The sequence below is a fragment of the Scheffersomyces coipomensis genome, assembly GCF_036884675.1.
Source record: "Scheffersomyces coipomensis strain NRRL Y-17651 chromosome Unknown DFJ63scaffold_5, whole genome shotgun sequence".
In the NCBI taxonomy this organism is placed as follows: domain Eukaryota; kingdom Fungi; phylum Ascomycota; class Pichiomycetes; order Serinales; family Debaryomycetaceae; genus Scheffersomyces; species Scheffersomyces coipomensis.
The window spans coordinates 361249-374708 of record NW_027042896.1 but is presented as its reverse complement, the minus strand read 5'-3'; the positions used below and the strand labels follow the sequence as shown (position 1 = coordinate 374708).

Below are 13460 nucleotides of genomic sequence, written 5' to 3'. Positions count from 1 at the left end.
TGAATGAATGATTTTAATTGGGGTGGAGGGGGTGTTGACTGAAATAGAGCCACATGATTGATTGATTGATTGATTGCACTGCCGCCTAGTCCACATCAGTCCAGTCCAGTCCATTCGAGATCAGTAGAAAGTAAGTCCATTCCTATTCACTCCGCCATTTCATTTCGTATTAATTGATTAAAATAAATAAAATGTAAATCGAATGGCAATCACAAAAGAGGAAATTTACGTATTAGAGAACAAACAAAAGAAAAGGAACCCACTCCCATTATCATAATGAAAAGGGAAAAAAAGAAAGAGTCATTAAAAATAAACGTTAAAAAAAAGATGATGTATTTATTTATTTATTTTTATTTGGTTTAGTTTAGTTCAACTATTTGTAATCAAATAATGATCAATCAATTCAAAGGGGATTGTTGTACTGTATATTGTCTTCGTAACTTTAATCGAAGTGGTTATTATTAGTCATACATCTACAATCATCAATTGATCAAACTAAGTAATTAATTTGTTCTTAATATAATATAAACAGACCAAGAAACAAACAAACAAACAAGTAAATAAATAAATATATAGCATAGCAATTGTAACTATAATTGCAAATGAGGCTACTGGGTGGCGATATACCCTAAATAGAAATCATCAGCGGAACTTAATCACCATAAATTTACTGAACAAAACAAAAAAACATAAAAAAAAAATAAAAAAAGATTAAATAAATAAATAAATTAAAATAAAAAAAAGATTTAAATATAAACACAGAGTGAAAGTTATTACGAATTTCAAATTGACCAATAGCAAACTAATACGTGTTCAACTATAAGTTGTGTTATGTTCCGATTCAAGGATAAGTTCCGTATCATATGTTCTATGTAACCTTATCTCTCAAAAAAGGGGTAACCATTGAATGATTAGAAATGTCAGTAAGTAAATAAATAAATAACTGCGGTCATTACTTAATTAAAAATTCTGATGGCAAATTTTATTTAACTTAATTTCAAAAAATAAAAAATAAAAAAAATAAAAAAAAAAGAATTAAAAAAAAAAGAATTAAAAAAAAAATTAAAAAAATTAAAAAAAGAAGAAACAAAGAAATGAAAAGGAACTGAGACTGACTGACTGTCTGACATAGTTTATATATAAAAGTAAAGGTTTAACCACTTCCTGTTTGTCTTTAATTTTACTGCTCAGCCGTTTGGTCTAGCTAACTATTTATTCTTTTATTTGTTATTTCATCTTTTGTTAGTATTGGTGTGTGTGTGTATACCCCCTCTATACTTCCTTATCTACCTCTTCCTTCTTCCTGTTTTCCTTTCCCTTTTCCTTTTCCCCCCCTCACTTTTCGTACTTTGGACTTGGTGTCAGTCAAAAGGGCTTATTAATTAACTCAACTTAATTCGTATTATCATACAAACTCTATCATCTACAATAGAGTCTTCATAATCATCCTCATAATCTTCCTTCTTAGTTCCCGATTAAGATTATCTAAAAAAATCAACTTTTGGTCATCTTTTACATCACTGACGGTCAATTATTATTTTCAATTTCATCTGCATTATCTTCATATTTACAACCACCCATTCATTACAACACGTATTATACTCAATCAATCAATTAACTTAATCAACTCAATCATATTATATCAATCATATCACCATAAATGTCATCAAAAGACATAAATACATTTTTAGAAAAAGGTTGTCCTGTAGTAGATGTCTCTACAGCAGCTGAAATAACTCAAGGCTCAACTTCTCCTGATTTATCATTATCAGCTTCTTCAACTTCAAATAGTCTACTATCCAATAATTCTTCTAATTCTTCCAATATTAATACTAAAAAAAGAAATAGAGCTACTAAAGTTTGTGATTTTTGTAAACGAAGGAAAGTTAAATGTGATTTAGGTAATCCTTGTTCAACTTGTGTCAAATATGGTAATAAATTATGTCGTTATGTTGAACAAGGTCAATTTCCTCAAGAATCAAATGATAATCCTCGTAATATTGCTTATCAATCAACCAATCCTCAAAATAGATCAACTTATGCTAATCCTGGTTCAACTTTATTATATAATGATCAAAATGGTAATGGTATAAGTCAATCAGCTGAATTACAAGTTCAAGATCAATTATTTCAATTAAAAGAAAAACTTCGATCTTTAGAAGAATCAGTTCAAGCTAGAAGAGTTAAAGTTGATTTTGGTGATAATCATAATAGTTCTTCATCAACAAATAATAATTCCCCTCCTTTAAATCATAGTATATCAAATAATAATATTATTAATAATAATAATAATAATTCAGCTCCTCATTATCCTCCTCCTTCTTTCCATTCAGATTCTCATTCTGCTTTAATTCAACCTGGTGTTGGTTATGCAAATTTAGTTGGGTTAAATCCTGTCGGAGCTGAAAGTGATACTATTAATTTCTTTGAAGGTTATACTTCAGTATTAGTTAAAGATGATGTTCGTCGTCGTAATTATGGTCCATTATCTTGGATTGCTCTTATAAAAGTTGATTCAATAGGATCAAAATTATGGACTTATCTTCATATTTTAAAAAGTGGTAAAGCTTTAAAAACTTCATATTTTAGAAATTTAAAACCTTCAGTTGCAGAACGAGGATTTAGAGAAAAAGCTTCTATTGAAGAAGGTTATCAAGATATAAAACCTTATGATGCAACTTCAGAAGATGCACCTCCTTTATCTCCATCAATGTGTCATGCAACTTCTGAAGCTGATATGGAACATACTAAAAATCATTTAAAAAGAGATTTTGATCGTAGTACCATTATTCCTGATACTTCCCCTTCAACTTCAATTCCAACTATAAATAATATTAGAAGAACTCCAATGCCACCTCCAACTCCTCAACAATATAGTTCAGAACAAGTTAAAAATTATCGTCAAACTTTAAATGAAAAAGCTATGAGTTTTGGTATTGCATTTTATGAAGGTGGTTTATCGGAAGAATTAGCTATTGCTGAAAAAATTGAATTAGTATTACCAAAACAAAAAGCTATTTGGTTATTATATAAACGATATTTCAGTCATTTATATAGTGCAATTCCATTAATTGATGAAGTTGTTTTTAAAGAACGAGTTCAAAAATTAATTGGAATTGAACGTACAGATGGTGATGAAAATGCAAAAGTTAAAGTTAAAGTTAATAAAAAAATGGATTTTGCAACTTTAGGTTTATTATTAATTGTTTTAAGATTAAGTTATTTAACTTTATTTACTAATGTGGCATCTATAAATGAAGCCAATATTCAATCAAAAGATCCATCTCCAAGAGCTCAAGAAGTTAAATATTTATTAAATAATCCTGTTAATATTGATTGTATTGATATGGCTCAAACTTGTTTAAATCAATTCAATTTAACAAGAAGTATTAATATGGAAATCATGCAATTGGCAGTATATACTCGTATTTATCATTGTTATGCTCCTGAAGATGGTGATGGAACTGATGGTGGTGATGCCTTAGTATTCAATGCTATGTTAATTCAAATGGCTATATCATTAGGATTAAATCGTGATCCCGATAATTTTCATGATCAATGTAATGATGAAAAAATTAATAATTTAGGTAGAAAAATTTGGTATTATATTCTTGTATTTGATGTTAATAATGCTATGGCAGTTGGTACTCCATTAAGTATTGATAATAATAGTTTTGATACTAAACCTCCTTATTATATACCTGGAAATGAAAATATTATTGATGTTGATGTGGAAAAATCAACGGTGAGTAATTTTGCTAAATTTGATAATGTTTTTGCTCCATTAAGTGAAGTTATGAAAATGATTACCAATGTTAAAGAAAAAGTTAAATTAACTGATTTAATGGAAAAATTAGATTATATGGAAAAGAGATTTGTTCATGAAACTGAATCATTAACAGAATCATTATTTTCCAGTATTAATTTATCTCAAGTTGAAATTAATAAACAAACTATTAAAATGAAAATTCATTTCACATCTAATTTCTTTATGGTTTCAATATTTTTTCATATTTTTAATTATTATGAAAGAAAAGGGAATTATAATTTAGCTTATTTTTATCTTAAAAAGATATTTGTTATAACAATTCATGATTTAATGCCATTTTATTTTGAATTTTTAGATCGAAGTGAAGCAATATTTCAAAATTCAACTGATTTAACTATAACTCCTGCATTTGAACTGGTAACTCATAAATCAACCATTGTTTTATTTTCTGTCATGACAAGAATTAGAATTATTATTGTTGATTTAGAACATCATTATGAACATCAATCAAAATTGAATAAAGATATCAAATATAAAATTTATTATGAATTATTAAAAAGAGTTTATTCATTGATTGAAAAATGTGTTAATGTGTTTAGAGAAAGTATTGCTAGATTAAGTCATCGTTATTATTATGCTTGGAGAATTACAAAAGCTCAAAACTTTTTAACTATGTTATTATCATCTGATGATACTATTAAACAATTCAAACCAGCTGGATCTCAAAATACAATTGAATTTACTAGTGCTATGTTAGAAGAAATAGCAAGTATTTTAGAAAGTGCATTGTTTAGAGTTAAAGAACATAAAAAGGCTCAAAAATCTACTACTACAGCTAATAATTTTTCATTTAAACCTCCTACTAAAAGTGAATCTATTATTAATGGTAATGTCAATACTACTACATTTGGTGAACAACCACCATATGGAACCACTACCACTGATTCTGAAAGTCGTAATTCAATGGATTATTCTGATTCAAGTAAAATTAGAGGTCCACCTTCTGCTACATCAGTAGGATCAACTTCTTCACTTGATAATATTGAAGAATTTATGCCAAGTGATAAAGTTGATCAAATTTGGCTTCAAATGATGTCTATGAAGAATTTTACTGATAATACTAAAAATAATCCAAATCAAGATTTTTCCCAATATAATAATAATAATAATAATTTTGATAATAATTATAATAGTAGTAATTATTATGCAGGTGAATCAAATGATTCTAGTAAGGTTAATTCAACCAATTCAAATTATAATAATAATAATAATGATGCTAATGGTAATCTTTCCAACAATACTAATACTATAACAGGTATGCCAGCCAGTGCATTTGATGCATTCACTCCAGGTTATAATAACATGCTGTCATTAGATGGAATATTCCCCTCTGTTGAAGATTTTGTTTTCCCTGGTACTAATCTACCATTAGAAGAGTTATTTAAAAGTTATGATTGAAATTTTAATTGTTATAATAATATAAAGGATGTTTTACAAAAAAAACCAAACAATAACAAATAAAAAAAACGGTAAAAAATATTTAAACAAAAATGTATTAAAAAAAAAAAAAACTCCAAACTTCTTGTATATTGATTCATATCTATCTAATTCGTCTTACTTGTATAAAGATTGTTAAATTTCTTATGGTTTTAATTCTTGTATATAGAATAAATAAATTATTGTATAATTTTGTTATATATTATTTTGGATGTAGATATTTTGCGTTGATTTCATTTTGATTCAAATATGTAGGTTATATTATTGATATCTTTGAATAATAGTATATGACGATTGAAGTATTGTAAACTTATGACATTCCACGCTGGATTTTGAAGAATGAATGAAAGGGAATTTGTATTGGCATGCTGATAATTGAATTTGTACAATCCAATCTTTGTCTCTCGATCGGGTATGTCCGTGGTTGGTACTTTATATATGGATAAGAAGTCATCGACATTATTTGAATATTTCAATTGTTCATTATTTGAATCCAATGATAATAATGTGAGGTATTCGTAAATTTCTCCAGCGTCGTTAGATGATGAAGGGAAGAAGATGGGAGACAAGTTTATGACATCAGGGTTTAAATCGATGGCGGTTAATATGATGGGATGTGGTTGTAATGATGCAGTAACTGTTGGTTTGGAGGATGATATTTTGATATCTACTTTATGAAATAATTTCAGGATTATGAATTTCAATTCAGGAAATAATTTAAATTTATGCTCCACTATATCAAGATTAATTTCAATTTGATGATTTATATTCAGATATTGTTTTGAACCATGACCTATTTTATAATTTTGGATTTTCTTAACTTTAACCCCCTTCACTTTATGTACTAAATTAGGAATCATTTGAAATGATGATTCATTTAAGAAAATCTTTAATTGTTGATTCTTTATCGTGAATTTATTTTGAATATGAAGAAAGGGAGATACAAACACTTGATCACTCGGTATAACATCAAGAAACAAACTGCCATCACCAACTTCTATAGATTCAAGTAACTCATATAAATGTTCGTACTGTGGTTCATGATAATAATGACTGGATTGATTGATTTGATCTTGATCAATTAGATTCGATGATGAGGTTATGATATTAATATTCTCAATCACTTCAGATGATTTGAATAATGTCGCTATCTTCAGAGTGATTTCAATTGAATCAGAAGATCCATATGTCACCAGTAACAGTTGTTTATGGTTCATTATGTTAATGATAAAAAAGAAAGGAAAGTGTATATCAAATAGTCTTGATAAATTTATTTTTTGATTTTGAATTTTGCAATATCAAAAAAAATTGAAAAAAAAAGATAATGAAGGATGCGAGGTTCGAACTCGCGCGGACACCGTCCAACAGATCTTAAGTCTGCCGCCTTAGACCACTCGGCCAACCCTCCAATTTCTGAAAACAAATTGGGGATGTTTCTGGTAGACATATTATATCACGTGAATTCTGCACGTGATCTAAAAAATTCAAGGGTTATAAGTTACAGATTTTGAATAGATAATATTTCATCAGTTATAGAGTATCATTTCTGAGCTTAGGATCATGTTTGACAATAGCAATTTATATGTTTCTCATGTTGTGATTTTTAACTTTGCTACAATATGTGTTAGATAACTGTTCATAAATTAGTCATAATTCCGTCCTCCACAGGAGTCAATATATTTAACGATTAATTTAGGAAATCTTTATACTAACTAATATAGCCATTTAGAGGGTTAAATAATGCTCTCAACTTTTCAGTGATGATGAATACTGTTTTGGGGCGATATGTCAATAAGAGCATATTTTATATTACTAACTATTGAATTATATTTAGGTAGATACTAATAATAAAGACCCCAAATTTTGCCGACCGAATTTCCTGGAATATTGCTGTGATGCATTTGATTTAATATAAATTTTAGTATAGATTTTAAAAACATGATGTAGACAACAATTACTTCTTTGTACATATTGTTCAAATCTAAAGTTATATGGTCAGTTTCACATACTTTCCAACTTATAGAATACGTTTACTTATTATAGATTAATGATATTAAAAATTTACATTGTAAAATAGCAACTTAGACCCTTCATAGTATAGACGAATTGTCATAGGGTAAGTACAAATAGTAAATGTATGATAAAGTAATATTATGTCGTATATCGTTTTGATATGCAAGAATATTCCAGCATTCTGCAAGCCATCAAGACAAGCTGCAAAATCATGCCGGTTCTATTTCAGAATGAATTCGGTCATGATGAATATAAAATGTCAGACATTTTTCTTTTCTACTATTATATTGTTCAATTTGTTGGATCCTGTCTTTAAGATTGTCTGTCGTATTATAGCATGCCAATTCCGAACCTATTAACCAGCTATTTAGGATCTATTTTTACTTACTTTAGTCGTAGTAGGAAAATTTGTGTGGAGTGTATGTTTCGATAGGCTATGTCTATCGCTTAGTTTTGTTTGAAAGCTGTATCCAGTTTTTTCCAAAAAAGGTAGGAAACATTTCATCAATGTATTAGTTGTGATTTTCAGATGGTAGAACTGTCATCTGAAGTTTTGAACGTTTTGCGTTTAGATTTTAGTAGACAATGTTCTTTAATTTTTACTAATATTTGTTATATTTATTAATACTACTACTAATCTATCATTTATTGGAAAGTCGAAGTATGTATTTTCATGAGAGAAAGATACTGGATCTTAATGTTCAATTATTATATTATAACATGATATAAATGATGTAGTTAATGTATTACTCTCTATCTAAAATAACAATTTAACTGAATTTTAATTGAAATCTCTTTGAAATTTACAATAATATTTGCAATTTGCAAGGTAATAAGGTCAAATCATTAGAAAATTCAAATTTTGTTAAACAATGAATATAAATAGGAAACTACTTTAATTAGACTATTATAAAGTTAATAAAACATCCTTTGAACCTAAATATAATCAATTATTACTATAAGGTCATTAATTTTAAGGTCAAATTGTATCAAAATTTAAATTGCAACTTGTTATTTGAAGGGTTATAATCTCTGTAATTATAAAAGGTATTATTACATGCAGGACACATACCATTTTAAGGTCAAATCGGAAGACCCAAAAATGGCAAAATAATTTACCTTGTTATATGCAGGGAGGTTAGGGACGATAAAAATTGTTTACGGTAATTAATTTAGGGAGGAGGAGACCTCGTGGGCAGACTGTACTGTACTGTCACTAAAAGGCAAAAAAAATTTAAGGATCATTTGACGTCTTAACGAATTAAGTAATTTTTCATTTAATGAAGAATAATAAGGAGGTAGAGGAACAATGGATCAAATCAATGTATTATTGTGGATGTTTTATATTAAGTAACAACTATTAATGTAATGGCTGGTTATGACAAGACAAGGACTTATCATAACATAACATATCATATCATATCACCCCTTTACTTTATCTCTGTTATTGCAATTTACAACAATCTTGTGAATGTAAATCACCACGACTCTAAAATAATACCAACAATATTAGTTGCTAGGGACGTACGGCGACATTGTATCGTTTGCCTTTACCCTTGCCCTTGCCCTTATAATATTTTATTTCCCTTTAATTTAGATTAATTACCGTTATAAATTACTATTAAACAAGGCAAATTAATCACAAAGCAGGCAAGGTATACCACCTAACTAATTATTTATTATTATTTATTATTATTAATTAAGATTTATACTATTTATTCCGTGAGTTAGGTTGGACAATAAAGAAAGGTGTAACAATTGTTCAATTTATTTTTAGTTTATAATTGATCACCTTTCTCCTCCTCCTCCTCTGTTACTATAATTTTTTTTTTTTGTTCTAATCTTCTTCTCCTAAAGTATTCATACTTGTCCTTTTATCATTAAGATTATTCCAAGTTTTAACCCATTTCAATTCATTGAATAATCATATACTTAAAGCTAAAAACTGTGACGTGATTCATTTCGGAAAAATAACAGCGAAAGAAATTACCAAAAAAAAAATTACTAAGAGGAAAAAAAAAAAAGAGTAAGTGGTGAGAGAAAGTTATCAAATTTCCATCCATCCATCCATCCATCACCATTATTTATCCAATAATTTCATTAATTTGATTTGATTATTCACGAGAATTATACTGAGATAATAGGTTTATTCGACTAGGTATATACCTTTCCTTCCATCATACTTTAACATTTCCATCATAATATCAATTATTCATAGAATTAAACTCGATAAAATGTTACAGTTTCATTATATGGCTCCATGGATGCCAGCTTTCACTCAAGCAGTTGATAATGAATTCTTAATTACTAATAATTCACCTCCATTTACACCATGTCAATTTTCAACTATTGATTCTAAAACGGGATATCCTAAGAATAGAACTTTAATATATCGAGGATTTTTATTTAATGATAAAACCAATAATATTATAACTTTTACTACTGATAAAAGAATGGATAAATATCAAGAATTAATTCAAAATGATAAATTTGAATGTGTATTTTATTTTGCTAATATTAAAAAACAATTTCGATTCCGAGGTCATGCTAAAATTATTGATTCAACTTTTCAACCTATAATTGATTTATCAAATATTCAACCAAAGACATTATTAGAAAAAGATCAAAAGAAATTTCTTAAACGAGAAAGAGATGATATTAAATTTGAGAATAATCCTTATTCTGATATTGATGATTTAGAATCAATAAAATCAAAAACCATAACTGATTTAGATATTTCCACTGTCAATTTGAATTGTCAATTAAATTCCATTCAATCAAGTGTTTTATCCCCTTCATTATTAAAACAAATTAATGATCAAACAAGTGCATCTTCAACTTCATTAAGTAATTATACTTTGAATGATATATCTCATATTCAATATTATCCTCCTACTAAAGATGAATGGAATGAAGAATTAAAAAGACAATGGAATCAATTATCGAAACATTTAAAAAAATCATTTAGAAAACCGAATCCTTTACAACCTTTAAATGATGATAATCAAAAATTATTAGATAGAATAAGTAGAGGTGTTGATGGAAAGAAAGATGAAGATGGGTTTAAAAATTTCGCAGTGATTGGATTATTTGTAAATTATGTTGATTATGTCGAATTAGATCATGATAGAAGGTATATTTATGAAAAGGATTCTTCTCAACAATGGAGTGAACAAGAAGTTTGTCCTTAAGGTGGATGTAGAGTTTTTTTGTACAGTATCAATATTAGAGGTAACATTTTATTTTTTGTATATATAAAGGGTCATTTTAGAGACGCTGAACAGGAGAGAGTTATGAATGAGGTAAACGAACTATGAATAATAATAATAAACATTAAACTTGTATATACAGAACTTTATAAATAATTGGTGTAGCGTAGCTTAGCGTAGCGTAGTGGTGTTTATGGTTTGTGTGTTTAGGGATAATTTTATTTAGTGAGAAGATGAAGTTTAAATTATTAGCGTCGCTAAACCTTAGGGGAGGGAGGAATAACAATGATGAGTGTATCGTAAATTTTATGTCGTCGTTGATGTCGTTGTCGTCAGTGTTATTTTCTCGGTGTGGTGTGGGATTTCTCAATTCTTTTTTACATAATCACAAAATTGAGCATTTTTGGAATATTTTGGGATTTGATTTTGTTCTTTCTTTTGGCTTTTTTTGCAATCAGTGCGCTAAAATAGATTTTACTGACAGATTATCAAAACTGAGGCAGCACAAATTAAATCTAGAAGGGAAAAGGAGAAAATATCTCCCATTACAAACAAAATCTGCTGTTGTAAAAATTCAATTTATAAACATTACTTTATATTACATGGCATTACGTTAGGATAAATATAATCAATTGATTAAAGTTATGAGAGATCTTAATTGATTAGATTATCCTTAAAATCAATTACATTCTTTAAATCGGGATTTGTCGTATAATCTTAAAATTTTTAGTAAGTTTATACCTCTAGTTAGAATCAATCAATCAATCTATCAAATTAACTAATTAACTATTTCTAATTCCTTAAAATCACTCTTATTTCTAATATTATCTATTTATTTAGCTCAATTTGATGTAATTGATGATTATAACACCATTTTAATGTCGAATATAACCATTTACAGCCAATGAAAAACATCAAAATATGTTTCTTTTAATCAATGATAAAATCAACCTTATTTCATATTGAAACCACAAATTTACCCATATACAATCAACTATACAATCTCCTCTACATGCTGATACTACTGGTTCAACCATACCTACCTTCTACAACCTTAATTCTTTACAACAACAAATGACAGTCAACAAAATTTTAAAAAAACGAGGGATTTTGAATTTGGTTTGGTTTTTCTTCTGGTCTCTACGATCATTCGAAAAAAAATCGCACTCTTTTTTTACTTACACCCCCCCTCCTCCGCTCTCTGTTTGAAAATAAGATTTTAACAGAACAGAGCAGAACAGAAAAAATCAAAACAACCACAAACTAAAAATATGTTTGTTTTCTGGATGCTGCTGCTGCTGCTGCTGCTGCTGCTACAATTTATATAAATTCCTTTCCTGTTTATTTTTTTTTGGTTAAGTTTTTTTATTCTTTTCCCTTTTTCCTTTTCTTTTTGATATCATATCAATTAATCAATTAATCTATCATATCTTATATCATCAACAATGGCTCCAAAGACTAAAACCGCTAAACCAGCTTCTGCTGTCCCTGCTAAAGCTACTTACAAAGGTATGTTTTGATTGTTTTGATGATGTTGTTGTGGGTTTTTTAAAAAAATCCATTTGTTTTGGTTTTCCCCTCCCCAACTTCAACATCAACAATTTTTTTTAAAATCAATTGATATCAATGATTCAAACAGTATACTAACATCATACCTATCTAGAATTAATCAGTTCTGCTATCATTGCCTTAAAGGAAAGAACCGGTTCTTCGTATGTATTACACATCATCATTCCATCAACTGTGATTATTTGTTTGTTTATATTTTGAACATTTTTTTTTTTGTTACTACTTACTTTTTTTTTTGTTGTGACTTGAATTATTTTGTCCATTGCCATTGGATGGAATACTAGTCATAAAGCAATGATGAAGTAATATGACTATATTAGAGAAAGATATCAATCTATAATTACAATCTCGTTCGCATGTTGTCGCTGTTGAACTTTTTTCTTTACTAACAATTCCCCTCACTTTTCTAGTCGTCAAGCTATTAAGAAATACGTTCAATCTAACAACAACATTAAAGCTGCTAACTTTGATTCTTTATTCAACACTGCTTTAAGAAAGGGTGTTGAAACCGGTGTTTTCTTACAACCAAAAGGTCCATCTGGTCCAGTTAAAGTTGCCAAGAAGGAAAAACCAGCTACTAAAGCTCCAAAGAAGGCTGCTCCAAAGAAGGTTGTTAAGAAAGTTTCTAAAAAGACTACTACTGCCAAACCAAAGAAGGTTGCTGCTAAGAAAACTGAAGGTGCTAAAAAAGTTACTAAAAAAGCTGCTGCTCCAAAGAAAGTGACTAAAAAGGCTGCTCCAAAGAAAGTTACTAAATAAGTAATTTTATAATGAAAAAGAGATTTTAATTTGAAAAGAAGAAAAAAAAAAAAGAATTTGTTCTTTTTAAAAAAATGAAGTGAAGTATAAAAGAAAACTATTTATCAAATCGTTATTATTATTATTATTTTCATTATCGTTACCTTTATTATTGTACATTAGCTGAAATTACCTTTTATTCCCCCCCTCCTTCCTTTCCTTCAACTTTTTTTTTCTATTATTATTTTTTATCATTTTGTTGTTTCACTCGAACTTTGATTATGTTGATTGCTTTATGAGTGATTGGATATAACTTGATTTTCGATGAAATGTTGTTTTATTAGTATAGTACTTGATTTTTTTTTTCTCCCTTTTGTTTTGTTTAAGGAAATGTTATATTTCCTTTGATATTCTATGTTTGTTATATATAGTTTATCATTTGAATCTCTTTAATATTGACTTTGTTGATTATTTTCAAAGTATAGTATTATATTGTTCTTATTATTATTATTATTATTATTTTCTTATTTCTTTCTTTCTTATCTTTAGTATTATAATATTGTATTTGTGAATAAATATCTTACATTGTTTTAATATGGTGATACTTTCACTCTTCTTTTTTTTTTGCAATGTTTATGTTTTTTAAAAGACACTACTTTTGTTAA

At 27.9% G+C, this 13460-nt stretch overlaps 5 protein-coding genes and 1 non-coding gene across 6 annotated transcripts; 4 read left to right on the top strand and 2 right to left on the bottom strand. All coding sequences in view use genetic code 12, as the record gives it.

Moving 5' to 3' along the window:
* Positions 1-1660: 1660 nt before the first annotated feature.
* Positions 1661-5227, top strand: ZCF29 (Zcf29p; the record flags this gene model as incomplete). Its single annotated transcript, XM_064907495.1, has 2 exons — positions 1661-2255; positions 2334-5227. 2 exons carry the CDS (start codon positions 1661-1663, stop codon positions 5225-5227), a joined length of 3489 nt encoding a protein of 1162 aa, XP_064760870.1.
* Positions 5228-5298: 71 nt separating this feature from the next.
* On the bottom strand, positions 5299-6665 carry DFJ63DRAFT_319779 (uncharacterized protein). Its single transcript, XM_064907110.1, has one exon. It carries the CDS (start codon positions 6481-6483, stop codon positions 5500-5502), a length of 984 nt encoding a protein of 327 aa, XP_064760869.1. The 5' UTR covers positions 6484-6665; the 3' UTR covers positions 5299-5499.
* DFJ63DRAFT_t101 lies at positions 6592-6674 on the bottom strand. The gene has a single exon. It is a non-coding gene; the product is annotated as a tRNA-Leu (tRNA).
* A 2415-nt stretch (positions 6675-9089) lies between these two features.
* DFJ63DRAFT_319777 (uncharacterized protein) lies at positions 9090-10938 on the top strand. The gene has a single exon (XM_064907109.1). It carries the CDS (start codon positions 9514-9516, stop codon positions 10468-10470), a length of 957 nt encoding a protein of 318 aa, XP_064760868.1. The 5' UTR covers positions 9090-9513; the 3' UTR covers positions 10471-10938.
* Positions 10797-11105, top strand: DFJ63DRAFT_314144 (uncharacterized protein; the record flags this gene model as incomplete). Its single annotated transcript, XM_064906300.1, has 1 exon — positions 10797-11105. The coding sequence occupies one exon, from the start codon at positions 10797-10799 to the stop codon at positions 11103-11105; it is 309 nt and encodes a 102-aa protein (XP_064760867.1).
* Positions 11106-11850: 745 nt separating this feature from the next.
* On the top strand, positions 11851-13222 carry HHO1 (histone). Its single transcript, XM_064903823.1, has 3 exons — positions 11851-11997; positions 12152-12200; positions 12468-13222. The coding sequence occupies exons 1-3, from the start codon at positions 11934-11936 to the stop codon at positions 12814-12816; spliced, it is 462 nt and encodes a 153-aa protein (XP_064760866.1). The 5' UTR covers positions 11851-11933; the 3' UTR covers positions 12817-13222.
* Positions 13223-13460: the final 238 nt, after the last annotated feature.